This window comes from Triturus cristatus, chromosome 8 (genome assembly GCF_964204655.1).
Source record: "Triturus cristatus chromosome 8, aTriCri1.1, whole genome shotgun sequence".
In the NCBI taxonomy this organism is placed as follows: Eukaryota; Metazoa; Chordata; class Amphibia; order Caudata; family Salamandridae; genus Triturus; species Triturus cristatus.
This window is the reverse complement of record NC_140591.1, coordinates 961555479-961582245: the sequence shown is the minus strand read 5'-3', so window position 1 is coordinate 961582245 and position 26767 is coordinate 961555479. Positions and strand designations below refer to the sequence as shown.

Below are 26767 nucleotides of genomic sequence, written 5' to 3'. Positions count from 1 at the left end.
AGATCCCTAATGCCTGCCCTGGATGGGCCCCCTGAGCTGGAGAGTCATAATTTTAGCGTCGGTCCTCCCGAAATGAGCTGGGCGATTTCCCACCTCATCGGCCCGCGCTGATTTCAGCTGTGGTGCTTCCCCCGCGTTGTAGATTCAAGCTCACAGGTTACCCTTCTGGTTCCGGGAGCACTCTAGGAACAACAATGTCATGCAGACTTCAACAGTTCAGAAGTCGCGGCCTGACGCGTTCCGCACACACCGCCATTGATAAAGGCATCCGCCGAAACGCGTCTGCCAGGTCTGTGAGAGAGGACATCACGATATTGTAACAGTGCTGTATGGTGGCATTAAATCCCTGAAGTGCAACCCAAGCATGTGTCAGACCAGTTTTTATCCATAAAGCGGGATTGGTGGTGTATTTGTGGCGGAGGTCGGCTCCGCATACTGACACACCTCTTAGTTTGGAGCTCCGCATATCGCCGGCAACCCAGTGGACCCTGTGCATGGACTGCACAATGCGGCGCCCCCCCAGCCTGGATATTGGTGTAGGCATTGGGGAAAGAGCAACAGATGGACTGTTGTTGAGTTGCACTTCGGCGATGAAATCCGCCATGGATCGCGCAACGTAAAAGGAAAAGGTCGCTTGAGGGCTGACTAAATCAGTGCACAAATGTATGCACGAGCGGGTCACTGTACCTGGCTCGCGATTCTCGTGTTCACTGTCCCTTAAGCGTGATCGGCGCACTGGAGGAACCTTGGACTCAGAGAGGGGAAAAGTACTTACTTATGGAACTTTCCCAGTCCTCTTTCTGTGGTTACAGCTATAGTCCAATGGGACTACTCACCTGGTTTTTTAAACGAACTGCCCGCGAAAGTTTTTCATTTCTGAACTTTCCAGCACACAACCGGCATTGATAACGGCATCCACCGAAACGCGTCTGCCAGGAGCTGTGAGAGGACATCGCGATATTGTAACATTGCTATATGGTGGCAATAAATCCCTGAAGTGCAACCCAAGCATGTGTCAGACCCGTTTTTATCCATAAAGCGGGATTGGTGGTGTGTATGTATGTATGTATGTATGTGTGTGTGTGTATGTGTATATATATATATATATATATATATATATTCACACATACATCTTTGAGTTAAAGTTTAGCATCTTGTTATTGCATTTGTGATTTTGGTTTCACCCATTCGCCTCAAAGGCATGAAATAAATGACTGGAAACTGACATCAGCATGCAGAGGAGGGCTTCTTATGGCTCAAGGGACTTCATGCGGTGCCTTGTGTGTAGTTATGGGCATTGTGATGCCCATGTTTATGTGGGAGAGCTGTCAAGAGACGTTTCAGTGGAATCTGCCGCATTGGGATATTCAAAAGGTGAGGAATCGCTGGGTAAATACTGTATCCACCAGAAAAAGCATTACAGAAGGTAAGTAACTTAACTTGCTCTTTAAGGTCAAGTAAATAGCTGGTTACCGATGCTATAAAAGATACGTGTTATAACAACCCTGGAACACAAGCAGTATGAATTAAAGTCTGTTTAACAGTTGTAGAGAGAACCTAACTCTCACTTTTATCTGTAGAAACGTTAATTAGTGGTTCTCATGGGCAAAATAAAACCATATTTTTGCATCTGATGGGTGAAAAGAAAACGAGGCTCCTGCCCAAGTGTTTAATTTAGAGGCTAGACTGTGACACTTGCAAGCTCAGTAATCTTCCGCTTGACATCTGGTGTCTTATTCCAGTGTGGTATTGTTATTCCAATGTTAACAGGTGCCTGGGATCAATCTGCCCATCAGCCAGCTGACCTATTTCTTCTCTGCGATCCTCATCAGCGGTGTAATACACGAAATCGGCCACGGGGTGGCAGCGATAAGGTAATTTAAGCTTCTCTTCTCTTTTAGTAGGACCATGCTAGCGCCTATTGAATCTGTCTTTTAAAACCTAGATGCTTTTTGGTCAAGTGTGTGTTTAGGTCTTGCCTTGGCAGCGCATGCGCTGCATGCGCTGTCTCAGCGAGACCTAAAGTAATCTCTATATGTTGGCAAGCAGCCGGTAGTTTCTCCTGCTGCTTGCCATTGGCTTAGTGTTGTTCTCGCATTTCTTACCTTTGTTTTCAGTGGCCCAACTGACTTCCGTGTAGTCCGGAAGCAGCTGCCACCAACTACAGTTTTAGTCCGCACTGTTCGGACTTTTTGTTTGTCTTGCGCATCGCTGCCTGACCTAAATATGGGGGCGGCGCATGCGCAAGGAGCCGGTGTGCGCGAGGGGTGGGCAGCGCACGCTGCTTGTTTATTTTGTTTTGTTAGCAAAACTTTAAATATGCCTTAGGTCAGTATCTGTTTACTTTGTCCCTTTGATGTGGTATGGACTTCCTTATCAAAATGTGATTAATAAATGAGGACAATAAAAAGTGCAGTTAAACGCAGTGTTTCCCTGTACTATTACTCTGCAATGAAACTCATTGCTTGCTCCCTCCCCTTCCTTCTCCGTTTCACTCGTTTTCCGTGCGGAAATGTTGACATAAATGAAACTTCTGTGAATACACATATAAACACACACTCCACAGCACATCTGAATTCTGTATAAACCATTTACTAACTGGTGTTATGGCATGCTTGGAAGTCTATTGTGTTCCACTTCAAGCGGCCATATGGCATCCATTAGGGAGGAATTGTGTTTATAGTGTTTACATGCTGTTTTTGTCCAAGTCTAAAATGATTATTCACGTAGAAGCTGTTTTCGTAGAAGAGCGCTGTTAATTAAATTCAAGTTGCATTTATGATTTAAAAAGAAAATAGCTAAGCTTCTGACCCGATTACTGGAAATAACCTTTGCGTGGCAGCATACGTCATGTGCTGAACAGAGCGCCCTCTCATGTGTCGAGTCATCGCTTACAGGACAGGAATGTACCTGTCGCCTTGGCAGTCGTTTCTCAATCAAAACGGAAACTGGTAAAGCAAGTGCTCCCTGACCCCAGCATACCATGAAAGCTGCTTTCGGCGACACACCCCGGCCATTCCTCATGGGGAGCCCGGGCTGGGAGGGTCGCGGGTGGCTCTGGGTCCGCATCGCACCTGCACAGACGGATATGTATCCGCCCACGTGTCACTGCAGGCTTCCTCGGCTTGGCCTCCCGCTAAACACTTTTTCCACTTCTTCATAGAACTGCGGAGCGCTGTTCAGTCGGAAGGCTGCCACTTCGGTGGGTAACGGCCCCGCAAGCGAGATGTGTTGGTAAGTGAAACCTGCAATCCAGTTCGCCGAGCAATGTTTGCTTGTTAACTTTCAAAGTGCTTTGGACATATTTTATTTTCTGCTGGCTGGTGTGTGTCGGTGGATCTCGCTTTCAAATAGCCGAAACCGCCCAAGTGTCTCGTAGCCAGACATCTCCAAATCAAGCCTGAAAAAATGGGCAAAAAAGGAATGCGTGTGCCTGCTTTATAAGCCTGTTTATCGTGGCTTCCCTTCTTCTGCCTTGGAAACCGGTAACGTTTCCGTAAAGTGTACGGCGTTCAAGTTTAGATCACATGCTGTAGTGTAAACAAACTCCGTGCAGGAAACCTCAGGCAACAGCAACGGGGTTACAGCGCATTTCTGTGTGCTGCTGTCTGTTTTCTTCGTGTCAACAGTTGTCCCGCAGCGAGTTTTTGCTGTGCATTAGGCACTGATAGTACGTTTCATTAGAATCCGGTTCTTGTCTATTAATGTTGTGGGGGTTGGTTTTGAGTCAGACACTCGTGTTGCTGTTTTGATTGTGTCTCGAGGATACATACACACCTACCTCTCTCGGTTAACAAGAGCCCTCCTCTTTGCGTGATGTTGAATTGCTCTTTCCTCTGAAATAAATTATTTATTTTTCTTATTAATGAAAATTGCAGCTGCTGTTTCTTGTACAGGGCTAAGGGTTCAAAGTCCTGGGAAAGATTTGCCCGTGCCAGGAAATCTTGTCTCCCCCACGCACCGCTGCTATCTGCTATCATCAGTAAAAGTGTGTATCAGTTGTGAGTCAGCACTCGAAGATCGCAGGTTGCCAGGCGTCAGTAGCACATGCAGTCGTTTCTATGTCAGTTATAGTTGTTGCTGTAATGTTAACTACATTTTTTGCCAGGAAAAGCCAAACATCTGGTTGTACAGGTGCATTTCGCGAAGGTATTAAATACACAACTACAAGTTCCAGAATGCCCAGGAAAACATTACCTGGGAAACATCCACACCCGAGGTGACCCCTTGAGATCTGTCATCAGGCGTTGGCTGCGTTTTTCACTGTTATTCAGGAAGTGCTCCACTTTGAGCCACAGTGTTCATTAATACATTCATCAGAACGTGGAGATGGATAAGAGCACACTTCCAGCGTGGAGGCGCTATTCCCCCCCCCCCCCCCCCCCCCCCCACACAAAAAAATCCCATCACTGAATGGGAAAAGTTCTTGTAAGCAGAATAGGGAATAATTTCCCCTGGGGCTGGGTAGTCGCGCCAGAAATGCAGCTTTTTTGGCAGGTAGACAGATGATAAAACTAAACAAATCCGGCTCAAACTGTAATGTTGTTGTTGGCAGCTTTTTAAAGTGAGTTTGCGCTTCGTGTCCTGGGCGCAGTGGTGTTCTTATCTCTGGTGGTGTGGTATCTCCTGTTAACATCCTGGAGGACGTCCCAATCTGTGACAGTCTTCCTGTTGTGTGCAGTCCAGTTTTACCGATTGTGTCTTGTTGTGCATTCACCTACTACAACTGTTTACTTTGTATCTTTAACGCTTCCATTCTTTAGCTTCTAATGCTGATTTTTAAAATATTTTTCATATTTTCTGTTATTGTACTTGTGTTTATCACCGATACATCAGTGTGCCTTACTTAAGTGCCCTTTCTTAGCTAAACTGCTCTTTAAAATGCACAGAGCGGCGAGGAGGCAAGCGATTTATTTTTCTTTATTTTTACTATATACCTCCTTACTCTCTCGCCTCACCACCCCATATCCGTGCTGGCCGCCACTGGTTGCATTTACCCTCCCACCTCCTTGTCCATGTTGCTTCTTCCCTCTCACCCATCTGAGTCCATTTTGCTTCTTCCCTCCGACCCCCACTTAGTCAGTTTTTGCTTCTTCCCTTCCACCTAATGTCTGTGCTGCCCACCCACCTCAAGTAAACAAGCATTGGCATAGTCAATAGGTCTTGCTCTTGGGACCTTATAAGTGTTTAGCCATGCAACAGTTGATGTTGTTGCACCAAGGATACTGTGCTGCATAACTAAATACTGATAAGGTCCCAAAAGCGACACCTATTGGCTATGGCAATGCTTGTTTTCTCTGCTGTTACTCATAATTTATTGCAAAGTTACCACATAAATGGGTTTGATGCAGTCTGTTTTTACTATGCTCTGTTTAGGGTCCACCTTATATGTTCAGCTTTGGATGAAGACTTGTCTTAATGACTGGGGAGCCTACTTCATAAGTAGTCGTAATGCTTGCCATTAGCACATCTAACCATCGCTGAGTTCATCCTCTTGCGCCTGCAATCTACATCGCACTTTGACCTTGAACGTTCAGGATTGAGCAGTAGTACACACCTCGTTTTAAACTTTATTATTTTGTGAAAACACAATATTAGTAGGTTACACAATGTGCCCATAGTATAGAAGTTCATCCAGATTGGTAAAAAATAAAAAGAAGTCTTCAGAGCACATCTAAAAGATTTTTTTTTTGTGTGTGGTTAATAAAATCAATAAAAATGAGCAAAAAATGACAAAATATAGTATACATGTTAAAATACATAAACAATTCATCTTCTGTGAAAACAGAATAATACAAGGAAATGATGTGCATGTTGAAATACCCAAGCCACCTTACTTATGACCCTTGGTTCATTTGCTAAATCTATAAGCAAGAGTGCACTATTGTCCCAGAGTGCATGATGGGGGATGAAGCCACTCTGATCCAGATTAACCAGGGAGGCGATCACCGGGGAGGTCTGGCCCAGATTTTGGCATAGGTCTCCATATTAATGAGGGAGATTGACATTTAGGAGAACATTGCTTAGACAGGTGTTCTGGCTTATGAATGATTATATTTGTTGTCAGGTCAAGCTTCGGTGCGAATTGGCCTGTTTCTGTGATCCTTTGATATAGGTGCAGTAGGTGGGGAGAGAAGAGCAACTTACATTTTCTTTAGTATTTGAGTGGAAATCCTTCAGATAAGGAGTTTTGCCTGGCTGTATATTGTGAATGTTCTCCTCAATTTCTTCTACCATGATCTCAACTCTGTCCGGTGTGGTAAGTCACTGAAGGGAGATCGTCTAAGAGCGGGGCGGACTGCTCACTTTCAGAGCGCTTTTGCTGTACCAAACGTTTTGGTAGTAAAAGGCAGAGGCTATCTCCATCACAATTTCAGTCATCCTCCCATCTGAATCTACTGTGGGGGATCACACTTGTAAGGCCATCTCTGTTTGCCAGCCAATAAACCACAAGGAGTTCAACGTCCACCCCACCTCTCTTATTTTGGCCTCTGGAGCCATACCGTATGCTTGTATTGCTTGTAGTGTAGTGTCTATTCTGGTTGGTTAAGAAGATTATTGACTCTGGGTTACTCCCATATCTAGATTAGGCATATGTAATGGCTGTGTAGTATACTTATTCATTTTCGTTTTCACCTGGGAGGAGGTAGACATATCTCTTCCTATTGCGGCAATGCCTTTGACTCCCGGGGCGCCCAGGCAATAGGTTTGACACCAGGTCTCTTAATTCTGCTGCTGTAGTGTCCAGCAGTGGGCAAGGCACACAGAAGGCCTCCTTGGGGTCTGGAGTCACCTTTTGTCGGCTCCAAGTGCGGCAATGCTACTAGCTCGAAGTGGGTTCCGACCAGTTTAATTCTCCAGACAGCACACTGAAGAGTTCTGTGAGAGGCAAAACCACAGCAGTTATTAGACTGACAAGTCATATCTGGATCTGCACATGTTGGGACGGCAACGTCTCTACCATGGAGATGGGCTTTCACCCCTGCCCAGCTGCAACAATATCTGGGATCCCTGGTGCAGATTTGTTTAGTCATGAGCGTACATGGGTCATGTGGGTGCACCATGACATAGGCCTGTCTCAAAGATTGCAGTCTTGTTCAACCAGGAGGTGCACCCAAAATGCTTACCCTCAAGGAGGTGAAAGGATACTGCGTTTACCAGAAGTTTAGTAGCACAAGCACAGTGGTAGCAGCTTAATGTATAGTGATTGGTAGGAGTGAACAGGCCTTTTACATGTCACTAGTGTGAAGCTTACAGGCTCACTCATGTAAAGCTCCACAGTTGTGTGATTAACTCACACTTTGCCTACATCAAGTTGGTATGGTTCTTATGTAATGCTGTGCAGTGTACGTGTGGTTGCATGCGTGTGATGGGTGTATGTGTGTCTGAGTGGCCTAATAGATGAAAGGCTGGATTCCATTTACGGCAACCCAGGGCTGAATGGAGGAGCATGGGGGGTAAAGGATTCCCCCCAGACAGATTTGTGGATTACTGTATTCCTGAAAGCTGAGTGGGACACACAATGGATAAAGGAAGAGCCAGGCTCTTCAGTACACTTCATAGCATACACTTCTGAGAGAGGTCACTAGAAAGAGCCCGGGCACATCTTAGGAAGGAGATGGGGCTGATAGGAGAATCATAAATAGTAGGGTTAGGGCGCTTTGATAACCCTTTGATGTACTGTGGCTGACATCCATGTGTGACCTTCTAGTCACTCCCATGGCCTGTGTTGTGGAGGCTATCAGATTTGGAGTCGCTCCTGCTGCGACAGACTGCTTTCTGGAGAAAGGGTTTGGCAGCATTGTGACTGGTCTGAGCGCTGTGGATTGCCGCTCAGCCAGGGAATTGAGGCCTGGGCATTTTCTCCACGCAGGCTGTAATGCAGTCTGCATGGAGAACATGCAAAGTGCACATGACTGTTTGACCGCTCCGAGAGGGCCGACCTAAGCATCATGAGCACTAGGAGTGGGCAAACTACTCTTCTCCTGATCTGAGAGCCGAGCAGCCCAAACGTCCCGCAAAGCTGCGCAGGAGGAACAAATACAATGAGAATAAACTTGAGTTATTATCATTTTATTTGTTCTTTCTTTCACTGCTTTGCTGCAGTGGGGGCGACGCTCCTCTGTCTTAGCGGAGTAGCCTCCACTGCGTGGCTTCCAGTTCCTGCTTGTTCCAGCCTGATCCAGTGACTTTGCCACTACTCAGGTTTTTTCACCCGGGTTTTCGCACTGTTCTTCCCACAAACAGAAACCCAACCCACCCCAGGACCTACTTAATGCAGGCTGCAGAGCGGCCATACAACTGATGCGTGCAGCTGACATGCCAGAGGCAAGCCCGTATGCACCCGTACACACCCAGCACCACGACCCAAGGCCCTCCCGCCCCTGAAGATACACCATTGCCGAGCTCTACAACCTCGCCCTGAACACCTCAACAAACACTGGCACTGCCCCGACCCCCGCTCCATGGTGGAACCTTTCACCTGCACCCTCTGCCGATTCACCTGCCACAGCACACACACTAGCGCCACTCCAAATGCTCCACAAACACCACCTGGACAAATACACCAACTTGCATGTGCCCATCTCAGTGCACACTCACTATGCAAAGACACAACAGAGATTTGGAACCTAATATCCACCCTCATACCCGATGTCCTCTTCCTCACTGAGACCAGGCTAAACCTTACTTTCGTGCCTGACATCGCTGCTGCAATATCTGAAGGATATAAGATCACCCACTGCGACCGCATCAACAAGCCTGGTGGAGGGATCGCCGTCATACACAAAGAATCCATCCAATGTAGCAACACTAATGATGACATCACCCCAGCCATGAAACATCTTAACTTCCGACCTCAAACAGACAGCAAAACCACCATCAGTGACACTCTTGCCTACCGTCCTTCAGGACCACGTCCAGCCTTCTGCAACTTCATTGCCTACTTCACTACCCCATCCCCGTAGCCATAGATTCCAACAACTGCATTTTCCTCGGTGACCTCAACTTCCATATCGACGACCACAATGACATCAACAATACCAAGCCTCTTCGACTGCATGAACAACATTGGACTCGCCCAACTCGCTCATGACCCCACGCACACTTCAGGTCACATTCTAGACCTTATCTTCACCTCCATTGACTGCACCAGGTACAGCCTCACCACAAAACTCCGCTGGACTGACCACTCAATTGGCCACTTAAACATTACCAGCTCACGGGCCTCCATCTCCATACTGCCCAACAATCCCCCCCCCCCCCCCCACTGCAACTGGAGCTAAGTCTCAAAGGACCCATTGATCAACGCCCTCAATCTCCACCCACTCCATCTCCTCCCAACACTAGACCAGAATGTCAAACATCAACAATTGGATCACCAACTGCACTGACCGCGTCGTTTCCATCAGCAGAAGGTCCACTAAGCAGGCTAGCTGGTACCACTAAAGACCTCAGATTCACTAAAGGACTGGAAAGGAGATGGTGAGGAGCAAGGAAATGACCACCTTTAAGACCGCCCTCAACCTATACCACAGACAGTTGAGAGAATCATAGAAAAAGGCCTTAGCCTCACTCATCGAATCAAGCTCCAATAGCCGCAAAGAACTCTTCAACATCGTCAAAGAATTCTCTAACCCCTCCGCTGCAACGAACAACATTACCCCCTCACAGGATCTCTGCAACAACCTTCTTTCACGACAAGATCACCAACTGCTACTCTACAAAATCTTCAATCTCCAGTCCAAGGCCACCCACTTCTTGAAACAACACAACAGACATCCGACTAACCAAATGGAGCCAGCTCGCTCCACAGGACCCTGCCTCCATCATGAACTCAGTCCGTTCAGGGGCTTCAACCGACCGATGCCCTCACCACATCTTCAACCTAAGCAAAGCCAGAATCGGCTGCAAACTGACACCACCATGTTCAACACCTCAAAGGGAAAAAGGTTTCCCATTTCGAAAAGCAAATGCAGGATGGAGGACTGCCGTGCCTTGAAGGCCTCCATTCTTGCATTGGTGGCAAATCACAGGGAGTCGCAATTTGCAGCCTGCTCAATGAATATTCATTAGGCAGTTCATTTTCGTTCCCCGCCCCCTACAAATAAACTATTTCCAGCGTGACCAGTTGGGACATAGGTTGCGTTGCAAATTGCATTCCCATTCACAAACCAGTTGGTGTGCAGGTTCCACCACTAGTTCGCAGATGGAAATAATACTTTTGACACAAGATTATCTGTTGCCTGCTTTAATCCATTTGCCAGAATTATCCTTAGGATTTTAAATTCAGCATTATTCATAGATAATAGACAATAAGCCACTACATCCATTAGGGTTCTGTCAAGTTTCAGGTTCAAGATTATCTGTGCTTCTCTCCTTGTCTATAAAAACACCTGCAACTGGCACATATCCAGAAACGCCTGTAACTACTTCTCTGAGAGTTTCAGCAGAGGGTTGATATAGATCAATTGGGAAGCCATCACACCCTGTAGTTTATACTTTGCATAGCCCCTATTTCCAAGAGTACTTTGTCCTTAGTCAGTAGGGCAGCCACTACCTAGCTTTGTTCATGAGAATCTGGAAAGGGTGAACTCAGTGAGTAACTTCTGATTCTGCTGGCTCGCCACATCCCTGCAGTTTATAACCCCATTAATTCCTACCTAGGTAATGATGTTTTCCCCACTGTCTCCTTTTAGAATAATTATTTGCTTGTAGGACTTTGCTTTTTTAATTAACCTACAAACAACCACTCCATTTTATCTCCCTCTCTGTGGAGTTGTTGTGTGCATTAATAAATCAATCCAGTGCTTCTCACGTGTTTCCTAATCAAGCTTAAAAACTTCTGCCTTTTCCACTGTTCTTACCAGATTCAGCAGCACACCTTTTTCCCCATTTCTTAAAATGGTTTGTCTGCATCTGTCCGTTTTCATTCAAGCTGGAGTTCTTTATCTTGAGTTGTAGCCAAGTAGGCTCCCCTTAGTATAACTCTGAATGCTACTCACTCATTTGTCCTACTCGTAGTCTTCCCCAATTTTGATCAAAGCATTTTTTTGTAGTATCCTAGTTCTACTCTTTTTGTTTTTGTTTATCACCTGCAGTGTAGTGGGAACAATCTGACAATAACCGAAGGATAAAGAAAGCATTTTTGCATTTCATCCTGATGTTCTTGATCAACCATTGTGTAATTTGGTCTACTATTAGTGTCCTTTGTCGATGAATAACAGTCGGGCACGATTACCACTTTGGTGTGCGGTGCCAAGCTCGCCCCGCTGCCGCACCACCAAAGTCGTGGTCAGACCACCTGTCCTCCTGTCTGGTGGGCTTTCTTTTTGACGTTCCCCTTGCGGTGCCCTGAAAATGGGCACACCAATGGAAACACCAAAAAACTGTTCCTTCACGACATGGACTGCAAAGTCCATGCCGTCCAGGAACTAGTGTGCATGCACACGCCCATGCTGTGCCCCCCTGTGTGCATTTACAGGTCATGAGGCAGCAGGAGGAACCGCCATGAAAACCGTGGTGGAGTGGAGACTGGTAATTTGCTTGGCGGGACAATGGTGGTCCCGCCAAGCATATTACTGCCTCATGACCACCACAGCAGCGCCAGGGAATGGTTGTTCCCTGGTGGGTGTGGCGGGGCTGTGGCGTTCCTTCTGCCCGACTCTTAATTGGGCGGTGGGGAGACCACCACTACTGCACCTCCACGAGTCCGGCGGTCCGTGGACTGCCAGACTCTTAATTGGGGCCTCATTCGGGTGATGTGTTCTCCAAAAATCAGTCTTACCAATCCTATCCATAACCGCTCTTAAAGATTGTTACTCCAGGTGTACTTCCATCATCATTTGGCATTGAGATCTTTCCCGTCTTATATCCGCACATACCTCCTTCTCTAGCTACTTTTACTTTTTAGGACTGCAAGAAACTTCTGTGGCTACACAGGTTACCCCCCCTCCCATTCATATGTGGAGTTCACTGCCATGTATAGCTGACCACACCATTTTTTGCAAACCTTTTCCTCGAAGGTCAAATGTGTCTCTTGCAATATAGCAGTTGTAATCCTGAATCTCTTCAAGTAGGAATCCACTCTTACCTTTAAAGTTTACTGAGATGCAAAGGGATTTAACAATAATAAATCAATTCAACTTGTGTGAAGCCCATTTGGCCCCACAATGAGGGCCAGGAATCAATAATTGAAAATAAGTAGTTTTATTTCCAATTAAAAGTCAATCCAATATGCATGTCAAAAGAATAATATCTAGGTACAGGATTTCAGCTGGCAAGCTGAAATATTGCATTTGGTTCAATCTCAATAAGAGACAATACAGATTACTCACAGCAATGCAGAAACTGAGAGTTCGAAATAGCTGTTCCTTAAAAGAAAATCTCAGATTCTCTCTCTCAAACATAAATAAGTTCTAAAGGTATCTAATCAAGGCTCTAAGTTAGAATAATGATATTTCGTAGAACATGGTCTCGAGGGAATTCGGAAATGCAGGAATGTGTCAGCATAGTGACGACTCCAGTATTAATCTCCCAGCATTGGAATAAGTGTTTAGCATGAAACTTCACACTTGCTAGAATAAAGGAAGCAGGAGCTCTGTACCCCTCAAAGCCCAAGGGAATCTGCTCTAACTTATAACAGTGAACACTAATTAAAACCAACAGAAACTTCAGCAACAATCCTATCTCTTCCCACCCCTCCAGGATCCAGTCGCCTCCATGGTCATGGTGTGCACTTGCACATCACCAGACTTTCCCATCCCACATACCCTCGACAGTGGCTGCAACCTTGAACATCCCACTGCTTCTGACACGCGATTATTAAAAGGCTTCATTTGCTCATTAAGTCTTCACGTTTCTTGCCAAGATTTCTTTTCTCAGACCCTACTATCCAGAAACTAGTACAGACAACAATACTCCTTTTCACTAGCTAATGAAACCATGAGAACATGCTTGCAAAAAAACGAACACGCTATCCAAGTAAAGCATATTTCAGAATCACAAGGTCTTTAGTCAGGCTAACTTTAACATTTAAATGTGCACCTCAAATATATGGTTATACTGGTGCACATATAATTCAGGAGCAAATGTGAATAAAAGAATACATGATTCCACTTTCAAATATGATTTTCAGAATATATTTAAATGTTACAAAGTATAAAGGCAATGTGAATACAGAATACATGGCCATGTTAAACTGAACATTAGTGCGCACGTTTATAAAGTATAACTTGCTCAGTGCATACATTTTTTTAATGCGTTTATATGTTCAGACATGTTAGTATTATTAAGGCACACAGTAAATATAATGTAAAATATGCAGGAAAATTTCATATTGCTGACGTGTAGGAGATGGTGTCTGAATTGCTCACCTCCAATGCCCCTCTCTGATGGATTTGTTACCCATCACAAAAGCATACATGTGAATCCTTATCAGGTGAGATCAAGTCAAATCCTTGAAGTTATCAAGAACCTTCATCTCATGTTATCTAGATGTTTCATGTCATCATAGAATCTACACTGGCTCTCCTCCATTTCCACATTCTTTCTCTTTACTCCCCTCCTCTCTTGCACTTCTTTTTGCTTGCATCTACTTATACCCCTTAAAGAGTACCAACAGAGATATTGCACAAAGCAATTATCTTTCACAAGGGGTCCCAAAATGGAACCAAGTATTCCACTTCCAAGGTATCCACACAATTTGCCTATTGCAGCAAATCCATTGCCAATTGCTTCCCAAGCACCTGTAGTTTTCAGCTCCTTCAACGCCACTTCAGGTCAGTTATTTTCTTAATATATTTCTCCCAGTCCCTTACTCTTGTCATGAATGTAGGTGCAGCAGTGCTGGACCTTTAACATCTTGCAGAATCCTCCCTCTTTCACAAGGAGAATGTCTTATGCAAGACGAATCAGCAAAATCATGGATCTCATAGCTACTATTTCAGTATCTGCAACCAATAAGGTACTTGCACCCAATTTATACACAATGTTGGATACATTTCTAATCTTGAGATCATTCAAGATGACCCCCAAGGATAGAATCATTGCACCAAAATGTCTCCCATAATTTCAGCACTCCAACTATCTCGTTTAGTTCTAAATTTAGTTTCCGACACAGGATCATTCAAATGTTCTTCATGATAAATCTTTGGGACAACTATACCTAAATAACATGTACCATACCATTCGCCGGGCAATTTGAAGTATGCATGCCCCCCACAAACAAAATAAACTCCAGGAATAACAGGATCTTGTCCTGCCAAAAACAGAAGCCAAACTCCTACATTCTCAAACGTATGATCACAATCACTTTTATCCAGGAACTTTAGTGTTAAAAGTCGATTTATCTCTACTCGCACACAATTTCCCTATGTGTTACCAATCTAAAACTAGTGTAGGCATAACCCCTAAGTCTCAATGTTTCGCTTCTTCTGTATCCCACTGTCCTTAATATGTCTCATCCTATCCTGTCTCCCCCTTTTCTTTATCGCTCAATTCCTGTCTTCTGGCAAATCTAAATCTTTCTTTTCAGCCTTCAGTGAAAGATAATGTCAAATTGTGTCTATGAGCATAAGCCATGTCCAGTGTCATTCTCGGTCTAAGAAGACTGTTAATTGTATCCATTGTCTTAGCATGAAGATGTCTTTTTAAATGCTTAAGCAAAGTAACTTCAGAAAATACCAAATCATAATGCGAGAAATAACATTGGTACTGTCTCTTTCCATAAAATAGACTTAACAGAAGGGTAAGAGGAATATGGTGATAGTTAATTACCTCTGCTGCTGGCTCGGGTATCTACATACAGACCTAACAATCCCTTGCACCCAACATACTCCTAAAGAAATTTAAAATAGGCATTTGAAGAATAATCTCCTCTAGATGCATCTGCATGCAAAGCTTTATAATTAAGTGTGTGTAAAGTATTGTCAGCAGGAATCGGGGTCTAAGGGGAAACAATAGGCATAAGCTCAACTATTGTGGAAAAGGTAGGTGAAGACAATCCTACAAGCAAAATAATTAGTTCCACAGTCACAGCCATTAATACACCTGCTAATATGAACCTACTCTTGCTATTATTATCAATGTGCATGAGTTCTCTAGAATTGGACCATTAAACAAGAGTTTGCAGCAAGCAGATTTTCTTCAGTGTTTTACTTATGCAGATGACAAACGGAGTCCATAAATCATGTGATGAAATTATTCACACTCTTTGTCAATCAAATGACACCTCTACGCTCCTTCGGCAGCCTCGGGCTAGGTAATATTCTTAATTCTTTTAAACAAAATCTACTCAATTGCCTCTATTCAAATGCCCATCACAAAGTTCAGTCTAGGAATCAAGCTAAAAATAATTGTCATTCTGTTCCGCGGCAAGGTAAAGTCAAAACACAGAACAGCCACAAGTCTAAATTTACTGAGGCTCAGCTGGACTTGCACTGTTATTCTCCAAGTCCCAAAGATCTCCCTCTCTTTCATTTGCGACAAAGTATGTCCATTCAGGGGATGAGTACCAACATGGCACTATATCTCTTTTTGATCTCCTGAGTACAGGTTGTTTACTTTCCCTGTCACTTGAGCCAGAATCATCAGTGTCCTCTGGGACAGTACTCCGTTCTCATTCCCTAGGCAATCTTACTCTCTCTTCTTCTTGCCTGCTTGGCCAACGGTCCTCAGTTTCTACTCGGAGTGATACACTACTAGGCCCTTCTTCTAAGGGTCTGAGTCTGGCTCGGGTAGCAATTCAGTTCAAGTCTTCTCAACTGTCAGTTCATTAACACACCCTTCATGCAGAGGAGTGCTGTCACAGGCTCTTGGCAAGTCTCAGTACTCTGTGCACCCTCTTGCTGTCTCTCAGTTGTGGGTTGCACTTCAGGGAGAAGTACTGTCTCATCTTTAAGAGGACACTCCACTCTACGTGTGTGGGCTGCATGAATCCAGTTGAGAAGATCCCCTGCACTTCACAGCAGTGTTCATCTTTAGGATAACCTGGTTCAGTTCACGCCACCTATGTTCCAGACACATTTTTCGAACGTGTTTCTTCACCAAAACCCAGTCAGCAGGACTGAGGCCATGGCACTGCTTCAGACATGGAGAGGCGCCACCCAGAATGGACCTCGTCAGCTAGTCCCTTGCAATAGTCAAGAATCATGTAATCTATAATATTCACTAATGCATTTGCGGGCACTGCAGGCAGTCTCATTGCTCTCCCCTTGACTATTTCGTGGGGAGACAATCCTGTTTTTCGATCAGGAACGCTGCAAAGATTCTTCAGCACAAGAGGCAGCATCTGGTCACTTCAGGGACGTTGATGCACATACCATGGCCTATTGGGCTGTCAACGTGCCATTCACCTGCTCCACAATGCCAGAAGCCTCTGGCTGATAACTACAATGCAATCTCTGCTCCTCTTGCAATGCTGCACACAACATTTTCAGGACCTCATTGTTTAACTGAGTCCCTCAGTATGACTCCAACAAAGGTTTAGATACTGTGAGACTGTCATTTTGCCTGGTCAGGTAGGCTTCAACACAACACAAAAAGATGCACACAACCACCAGAACATATCTTATCCTGTTGCACTCAGACATTTTGATAAAGTCCATCTGCATTCTGTTGAATGGCCCTCCTGATCTTCCTCTATGACTCAATGACACTGGAGTTCTTTTACCTACATTCCTCTGTTGACTGACAACCCATCTGTGGCACAAATCTTCAGTTACCAATCTAAATTGTGTGTTAAAACAATGCTGCTTAAACAACCTAACCATGGCATCCCTCCCTATATGAGCGGGTCCATGGAAATCTCTTACCATTGGGGACAACATGCTGTTTGGTAACACTGATCTGCAATTTACAGAAACGCATATATCATCTCTCTTCACACATCCAGCTCCGATCCAACTCTGCTGTTCTGCCTCTGTCATTTCCTCACACAAAATCTTCACTACCTCCGAGTTATCAGTTGTTGACAACTAAAGGTTATAGTTGATCTTACCTTCGGACTCAGTGTATTCACCATTGAATGTTCGTGACCCATGTGCACCGTTTTTGGCTACTTCATCAGCACAAGGATTGTCCACTGTCACATAATCAACACCACCACGGTGAGTGGGACACTTCACAGTTGCAATTTTTGCAGGCAGCTGTACTGCTTTAAGTCATCTCATGATATGCTCACCATTGCGTATCAGGGATCCAGAAGATGTCATAAACCCCCTTTGTAAACATAACTGTCCCAAGTCATGAACAACACCAAAGTCATACTAACTATCTGTAAATATATTCACTCTCAGCTGTTCAGAGATACAGCAAGCTCTAGCAAGAGTTATCAATTCAGCCACTTGTGCAGAGAACACTCCACAAGGCCAGGAAACTTTGACTACCCCCAAGACTGTGGTGACTGCGTATGCAGCTCTCGGATTTCCTTCATTGTCTCTTAAACATGACACATCCACAAACCATATGTAATCATTTTCTACTTGTGGCTCATGTTGTATATCTGGTCTTGGCGTGGTGTATAGTTCAGTGACCTCAAGCCAGTCATGTTCAACCTCCCCCTCATCATTTTCATATTCCTAGTCAGGCAACAAAGGGGCAGAATTCAAAGTAGCATATCCCCTAAGGTTGACGTTGTCCACCACAACTATGATCTGTTCGTACTTGGTTAAGCAGCTGTTTGTCAAGTACTGTGTGCAGGTATGTGTCAACAGCATTTTAACTGAGAGGGCCACAAGAACAGTTAGTGTCACATGGTCAGGATAGACCTTTCTACTGTCATCTCTGATATTTGTCAATAGTCACGGGAAAAACAGTAGTGCCAGTCTCATTGCGTCTCCTGCAATGCACAACATCATTTTATGTCTATCCAGAGTGCAAGTTGAAGTTTCTGAGGATGTTAGGGAAGACCTTATGACAGAGGGCATTTACAGTATTTACAACATCACTCTGCTGCCTTCTGTTGTCTTGTCTGAGCCACTGCAATTCATTCTTGAACTCCATCGGCTAACCTGCATTCTTGTTGTTTAAACTACAGTTGAATGGGGAAGATCATGATCGTGCGTAAGGAGGCCATGCTACCTAGCCATTTGGAAGATATAGTTATAGTCTCCATAATTCAGCGGGCATGCTATAACTGGGCAAGACAGCTGCAAGTGGTGATGGGACACAGGCTTCATTAATCAACAAGTGTGTAACATCTCACATGGTTTTTGCTCTAGAACGAGTTTGGGGTGAAATAATCATAGTAGTTGCTAGACATGCAGGGCTCGAAAAATCCACGCGACCGCTCGCATTTGCGAGCTAAATTTATTGAGGGCGAGCTGTTTTTAGGTCCTACTCTCCCTTTCTGGCGAGTAGGAAGACAAACTAACTTTTGTCCTCTGTCTCTGAAAACGGAGCAAATGTGACAAGATAAGATTGTAAGGCATTTTTATTGCTCACAAAGTGAATGAGCAATAAAGATGCCTTTAAATCTGGTTATCTTGTCACATTTGCTCCGCTTTCAGAGACGGAGGTCAAGTAGGTTGCAGTTAGGTCAAGGAGATTTTTCAAGGTACTAGACCTGCAGGACTAGTACATTTTTTTTGATTTTTCGAGCCCTGACATGGTAACGTCCATATCATAACACCAGAAATGGAATCTCAATCCACAGTTGTTGGTAAATTTGTAAAGAAAAGATATCACACACCGAACCGCGTAGTCTGAACCTGGCAGTGTTTCTTTTGAAATTCTAGAATTTTGAAATCTGCTATTACCTGGACAATGGCAGTACATTTTAAGGAAAGCTCATTGAACCACTACATGAAAGAGTTACTCCACTTAATAGAAACAATTTGTCTTTGTCATTACGTAACTATCATCAATAGCTATCAAATGTGAAGGTTCTTTTTTTTTTTTTTAAACAGATTTTATTTGTCAAAATAGCACATATGATGCCGACCTCTGAATCCCAGAGACAGCTGCCGCATGTAAGATACAGAAATTGACTTTGACCGTTTTGCATATTTAAAGACAGGAGAATATGAAAGGCAATACAAATAAAACCAATCCCTGCAAACAACCAACTTCCCCACCTCCCTCCCCACCCCCCAGCGCACCATCTCCTTATTCCGGAACAACATATCACTGACCCAAAATGCCATTAATCTACACAAGAGCTCAACATCCACAATACCATTTTCTGCTGAGGAATTGAGAACCACACATAAGGAAGTGCAAGTAACTGGAGAGGCCAACAGGTTACTCTGGGTCTCGGCCCCGGCCCCCCCCCCTCCCCGGTGGCTCCAGCTCCAGGCCTCGATAATCCGCCCAGCGCCTCCAGATCTTATAGTGCTTCAGAGGACACCCTATATCCTCAAAAATGGGGATCTCGAGGCCCATACAAAAGTCCAGACCATTTTTCCAAATCGAGACCGAGGGGGCAACCACCGCCTTCCAGGCTCTAGCTATATCTCTCTTCGCTAAGGTAAAGCCTAGGAGCATGAGATGTTGCTTATAGATGTTGCCCCCGATCCCTTCCATCACATGAAGGAGAACAAGCTTCGGTGAGTGAGGAAGCTCCCACCCCAGAACTTCAGAGAGGCAGGCCAGAACCCCCATCCAGAATCGTGCTAGCACTGTGCAGTGCCATATAGTGTGTATCTGGGTCCCCTCTTCATGCCCGCAGCGGAGACACACCGGGCAAGCCACCAAGCCCGCCCTCCAGAGCCTAACCCTGGTAAAATAAACCCGGTGGAGGTATTTAACTTGGGTAAGCCGCAGGCTCACTGCAATAGCCGCCCCATGCGGGGAAGCCAAAGCTTCTGTCCAGTCCTCTTCTTCCATCTGACCCACATCGCCCTCCTAGGCCTCCCTCAAACGCTGCAAAGAGGGAGAACAGTGCGTTACCAGGTACTGATAGATTGTGGAGATCTTATCGTCTAGGAGGTCCCCCATAGAGTGAAGGTTATTTTGAACTTTATTTTACAATTTTTTGGTAGAGGGACCTCAAATACATTTGGCTGCAACCTCCGGTTTTATAACGGGTACTTCCTGTAATTCACTGTTCAACACCCCACAGATGTATGCTTTTTTTGGAAGGGGTGAAACTGTGTTACCTGCCACATAACACACCACCTCCAAGAAAGAATTTGAACACAGTTCTAAGTAGGCTTTTGAACCAGTGCATCAGGCTACTCTAACATATTTCTGTTAAAACATCTGTCTTCGTCTACATCTTTAAGAAGGGATAGTTATTTGCTGCCACTTAAAGATGACTGCAGTTACAGATATAGAGTGACAAGAACTGATCCTAAGTCTTTGCCATTGTTGCAGTTTTGTTCTCATCAGTTGAAGTATTCAATGTCCGATTTTTTTTATATTCGATCATCATTGACCTAAAAAGCCATGCATACTTTAGATATAGGATGATCAATTATGTTGCATGAACAAGAACTCATTACTTAAAAGGGGGCTTATTTACCATTTATTGGGATTTAATGCACAACATGTGAAGCTAGAATTGGTGCATGCTTCAAAAACGCAAGTAACTTGCTAGTAACAATAGTTCTGTAGCTTAAGACCATTCTAGATTAAAATGCAAATCCTCCATCTCTCTGCAGTAGTGAAGGAGGGTGTCGAAGAAATAAGTATATATATTAATTTGCTCACCTTTCCATTCCTCTCCTACTAAGTTTAATTATGCAGATACTGAGTCTGATAATGTGATGATGAAAGTAGATATTGTAGGTTTATGGTCAGTGTTGCTAGGAGTCACATTGTCTCCTCCCTTGGTCGACACCCATAATAAAGGATTATTTTTAAGAAGCATGTTTACCAGCGGCGGCCGGCACTGATAGGAGGTAGGGGGGCGGAGGACACATGAGGTAAGAGGTGGGTGGGGGGAGGACCCTGGAGAAGCAGGAAGAATACAAATAAAAACGCACCTTCTCGCTGCTTCCTCGCCTCTTTAGTCCTCCCTCGCTCGGCCTTACTGAAAGCAACTAATCACAACTCTGCCTTATCAGCTTTGTGATTGGTCTGAGCGCCGTGTTTCGGCGCTCAGACGCTGACTGGAGGCCTGGGCATGTTCTCCCCATAGCCTGCGATGCAGCTTGCATGGAGAACATGCGAAGTGCACAAGACTGTTTTGGCCGGCCCAAGAGGTGCGGCCAAGCAGTCACTGCGTGCTTTAAGAGGGTCCTACCAATCCTCCCCTGCCCCCTAACGCAAACCGGGTGGAAGTAGGAGAAAATAAAATGATAATAACATGAGCTATTATAAATGTATTTTCCCTTTGTGTCACTGCAAAAAAGCAGTGGGGCGATGCTCCTCTGCTTTAGCGGAGGACCCGTCACTGATGTTCCCCTGACTTATTCCCTACATGGCAGAATAATGCACAATATGCAAATCTAGAACAGCATCAAGTTTCACAACTATTGTTACAGGTTAGTAACTTCTTTCTCTTTACTTCTCTTCCAGTGGGATCCAGGACTTGTTTTGCAGTACCTCTCAGTGATTTAATTTAAAATCCAAACCCCCCTTTGTAATTTGACATCAAAATCGACCTTTTATTTTTAAATTGACTTGATTTTTAATTGGTCATATTTTATTTTTCCTAACTGTCATTCCTACTTTCCGCCTGTGTTTTTTGAAGGAATGGAAATCGATCTGAACAGCGTTGAGAGCCTCAGTGTGACCAATCTAAGAAGGCGTGCAAGGAAAGAGGGCTGAGGCTAGTGAAGAAAGGGGACTACCAGATTGCCCTCATAGCTTGAGAGGAAGTAGGTTTGCTTCTGTTCACCTCACAATAGCAAGGGGAGGAGTAGGAAATGGAGGAGAGGAAGATGACATTGTATAAGCTCTATCACCAGAGCATAACATCCCGCAAAGTTCGTCCTCACTTGCCTTGTCCGGAGTAGGGAGCAGTGCGTCCTCTTTCAGCTTCACCCACTTAGAGTGAGCACAGATAGGCAGACAGGGCTCTCAAGATGCAGTTGGCCACCATGGCTAGGAGAAGGAGGAGAAGGCAGCAGCAACTCTGGCCCTGGAGGAGAAAACGTTATCCCAGATTGAGAAGCTAATGTTGGCCATGAGAGGAGCCACATAGAGATGTATCTGAAGGCCAAGAGGACCTCCTGAGACAAGTGATGATGGTGACAGTGAAGTGCATAGCAGCAGTAAAATAAAATACTTGGTACCTAGTTATGTGGTGGGGAATGACTCAAATAAGTGATTTACAGTATATGAGGTGGCCCTACTTATACATAGAGTCCTAGAGAGGGATTGGGGGCTAGTCTATGTGAGCCTATGTCCATTATGGGGAGGGATACCTTATTTGCCCTAGAAGTAGCTGATCAGTTCATGTTCCCTTCAGCAGAGGAAAGGGAACTGGCAGGATAAAACACAGAAGGTCCCCAAAGGCCCCCAATAGAGTTTTGAGGGAAAGGATTCCCTTTCGCCTTCGGGGGGGGGGGGGGGGGGGGTTTGATGGGCAGAAGCCTCTGGCACCCTCTCACCTGCCCCATTGTAATGACTGTCTCCAGTTCAGAACACAAGATAGAGCGAGAGTAGACTGTGAGGAAGCCACCCACAGATGGACACTCCACAAGGGTGGCCAGTGTAGCCACAGAGCAAGGTTATCCCCAGGTGGAGAGAATAGAGCCTGTCCTAGTATCCCTTAGTAGGAAGGTAGACCCAAAAGGTAAGCTGGTGATCCTGGAGAGAGGTAGCCATTACTTCCAGGAGGTCGCAGTAAAAGGGTGGGTGGGTCACTGTCCTTCAGAATACCTGTACCGTCCAGACCATTGTTGCAGCAAGGCTGGTTTCCCAAGAACAGTACCTACCAGGACAGGTCTGTAGGGTAACCTAGACACATTGACAATACTTTTCCCATCCTTTGGCCATGGTATTCTTAGAACGGGAGAGGGAACTTGCCCAGAGAGGGTCATTGTTAGAGCCCAGATGCCCATTGACTACATATTTGGCAAAGAGCTCCCACCGCCGAGAAAAGAGATGGGAGTTGCGGTCACCCAAGGTGCACTAAAAGCACAGATATCTAGGGGTGCTGTCCTTAAACAGAGTTTACTGTGGCCCAGATGGAGAATAAGCTGTATGAAGTGGATGCCATCCACAGTGGCAGGTCCAGTGGGGCAGGGGTTACCTGATCTGAGAGAAAAGCACTCAAAGTCATGACTCCTGTGAGGCCACTTATTAATTTTACCATTCCTTATTATTTTTAATGCATAACATCAGAACATGATACAGGGTACATGCCTGCCAAGAAGTCAAAGTCGGTCGGTCCGGTCTGAACAGTCCTCTCTAACTGGGTGAGGCCATTTCTGACTGGGCGGTTTTGCCTGTATTGTCAGAGGTAGAGGACAGGAGAGCTGCACCTGGCAGGCCCCTACACTTCACAGACTGAGTGTGTCACTGTGAGGTCCAGAAGTCTGGGAACAACAACAATACACATGTTCAATCACTGTGTACAGACCTTGAGCTGAACTCTGTCCCAGGGTGCCTCTCATGAGATGACAGAAGTGTGGAAGGAGTCTATATTCCCCACCCACCACTCTGAGAAACCAAAAAAGGCCAGAGAGACCGCAGGAGCACATGGGATACTCCTTGCCAGCCCCATGACTGGAAGCAAGACATACCCAGGGCCCCAGATTAAAACCTCCACCTGGCAGTGTATGACCAGTAGCCTGGTTCCTGACACTAACAGCTGTCAGTAACCTCTGTTAGTTACTTGACTTATGGGCAGAGCTGGTCTTCTCCTGGGGGCTGAAGTCTGACTTAGGGGGCAGAATGGGCTATATAACATTGTTCGCTATTGTGGTATTGTCTGCCTACTGGGTTGCACCTGTGAGAAAGCTAGGTTAATTTGCCTCCCAGGTAGGATCTGCAGGTGAGGAGAAGGATTCCCCATAGACTAGGTTAGTGGCTGATGCACATGTTGACAGAGGGGTACAGGTATGTTCAGAGGGGCATAGAACAGACAGGTGCCACTGTGGCGGCGGCAATTCATCTACATTCTTTCACCTGGGCAGGGAAGCCCAACAATGGATAGATTAGTTTTCCGAAGCTCTTGGCTAGGGGTGGCCTGTGTAGGAAATGCACATTTTCTGCATTGTAACACCATATTTTTTGCCTTTTGCTGGCTTTAGAACTCTGTTCATTTTAACCCTTCTAACCAATGGCAAGGTGCCTGTGCTCCCCCTTTAAAAATGGTCGAATTGACATATTCCTAATTGGCATATTTAACCTACATATAACTGTTATTTGGTACAAAATGTATCCAGGGCCTGGAAGTTAAACATCACTAGTAGACTGTAGCAGCTTTTGCACTATCAACTACACGACCATGTAAAGCATACTTTCAGGCATTCCTTTGTAGCCTGACTGTGGTGATTCAAACACTGCAAATCAGTCAGTCAAACTTTTAATAGGTCCAAACCTCCCTTAAAAATATCAAGTCACCCCTTTTTAGGTCTTGTAGTCCATGAGGAGGGTGCATGGAAGTAGGTAATGTAGATATTTAATGTTAATATGTCCGTATAGTGACTTGCACTCAAAAGCTATTTTTCACTGTGGAACCCCCAGCTGTCCTATATAGAAAACCATAGTACAGATTTAAATCCTAATACTGTATTTTGGAATTGGACTATGTAGAAAATACTTAAAACAACCAGTGTAATAGATGTTGAAAATTCAGTTCAATGGTGAAGTCTGATTTTTAATAAATATTAAGTAAAAGTAACTTTTAGAAAGTTACCTTTTCCCTGCCTAAAATTATTGGAGGTTAATTTGCATGTGCTCTCAAACTTCTCCCAGCCAAGGATTATCATTTGAATAGGTGTGAAAAAGGTGGAGCATGCTTTACAGGAGCTCTTTGGAGTGCACTTAAAACGCAGAAAACAGGATAGCAAGACAATTCTTGTGTTTCCACTGTCTGTGTGGTGATGATTGCTGCTTTGTTCTAAAATTCATCTGTCTCTGGGTTTATTGTTGGTTCAGAGGCTGCCCCAAATTGAATTTTATTCTTAGATGTGGAAGGACACAAGGATTACCATTGTATATTTGCCACACAAACCCCCAGTTCTCGGAGCCCAAATGTTGTGTGGCTAAAGACTTTGCCATCTTGAAAATGCCCAAAATGAGTAGGGATGGCCCTGAGAACTTTTACCCCATTGGTTAAGGTGTGCCCAAGAGTAATTCCCATCCACTGGCTTGCGCCTGACATAAATGCAGCACCTTTAGGCACCCACTCTAGAATTCTGGTGGACCTTAGGAAGAAAGAAATGGGACTGGACCTGCTCCCTCTTGTACCCAGGACCAAGAAGTGGAATCCAAGGGTCAAAAGGCTAACCTCCAGTTCAAGCTACAAGGGTACAACAAGCTACATGAGGACTTTCCTGCAACTGACTAGTGGTGGCTGGACCTGGACTGGACCATGCCGTTGGTCTCTGCCGACATCCTGTGAGTCGCTAAGTGCTTCACCTGAGGGGCTTTCAAAGTGTACTCCTATGGGGGTTTAGGACTTAAAGGACTGAGTCAGAAGATAAAATCTTTCACCAGGAGGAACCTGGTTGGTGTTGCCCGCACTCCTTCACAGGTATCCTCAAATTGCCCCCTAGGTCCGGATCTACCATGGCCATTGACTGTCATTGGTGTTTCTTTGCGACATTCCTCCTCAAAACATTAAAGATTTATATGTCCTGTTCCCCCTTATTGGATTTTTGTTATTTTGGTGTCTTGAGATTTTTTTATTGTTTTGCTTGCTTGGAAAGCTGCGCCAGGCTTGGATATCCAGGTGTAAAACTGGGGTTGTCATTTAACTATTCTGCCGGCTCATATTTAACTCAGCAGAGGGAGAATGAAGCCCCTGTGCAAATACCCACTTATTTTATTTCTCTGAGGAAACCATTTTTCCTCAAATTTGCAGGCAATCCGTTCCCATGTAAATTCCAGCAATTACCAGGGTGCGAAGGGCTCAGAGAAAAGATTGGAAATGGCCATGCAATTCCCCGCTCCCCCTCCCTGCAACCACCCTGTCACCCCTAAAGAATCAGAGCACTATAACAAAGACCGCTCTTCACCTACCTTTTTTCACTCCAGCACGAAGGACCAGACGGACTACACCAGCAACTCCTTCCCTATAACAAAACTGGCAAAGAAGGGGTTAATGTTGACCGCATGGAGCTGCTGAAGACAGAAGGGGGCGGAGCTCCTGACACTAAGGACCAATCACAGCAGGAAGAAGGGGGCTGGTGGCAGGCAAAGGGACTGCCCGAAGAAGGAAGAGGGTGGTACCCAGATGAAGCGACAGAACCTAGAAGACCCAAACGGCACAACCCCAGGACTATCCTGCGTTTCTCCTAAAAACAGACTGCTCCCAATAAAAACATTTCTCTTTTGTGTTACTACAAGAAGTAAACGCCAAAATAGATAAATAACTCAGGCCTCCCTGATTTGTGTTTCGCCCATACATCCCACAGGCCACCAGTGTAAAGTTTGTGGGTGTTACCAGATTTCAAAGGTAACCTGATCCTTGGAAGGCCCACTTTCCACCATAGTATGTATTAAAATTTGTAGAGCGCACTGCAACCCTACGGGCATCCTGGCACTAAAGACAGAGTGAAGGAGGAAAACGGAGGGGAGGCTAAGAATTAGGCTCTGGGGAACAGCCAGGTTTTCAGCTGTCTGCGGAAAAGGGTCAAATCCTGGACCAGTCGTAACTCAACAGGAAGGCTATTCCATAAACGTGCAGCCGCGGAGCTGAAAGCACGGC

At 45.1% G+C, this 26767-nt stretch overlaps 1 protein-coding gene across 1 annotated transcript in view; it reads left to right on the top strand.

Moving 5' to 3' along the window:
• MBTPS2 (membrane bound transcription factor peptidase, site 2) overlaps positions 1–26767 on the top strand; it is a 358518-nt gene that overhangs the window by 84877 nt on the left and 246874 nt on the right. Inside the window, exon 4 of the mRNA XM_085622476.1 lies at positions 1771–1874. Within this exon, the coding sequence (XP_085478602.1) occupies positions 1771–1874 (104 nt within the window). The remainder of the gene's footprint in view (positions 1–1770; positions 1875–26767) is intronic.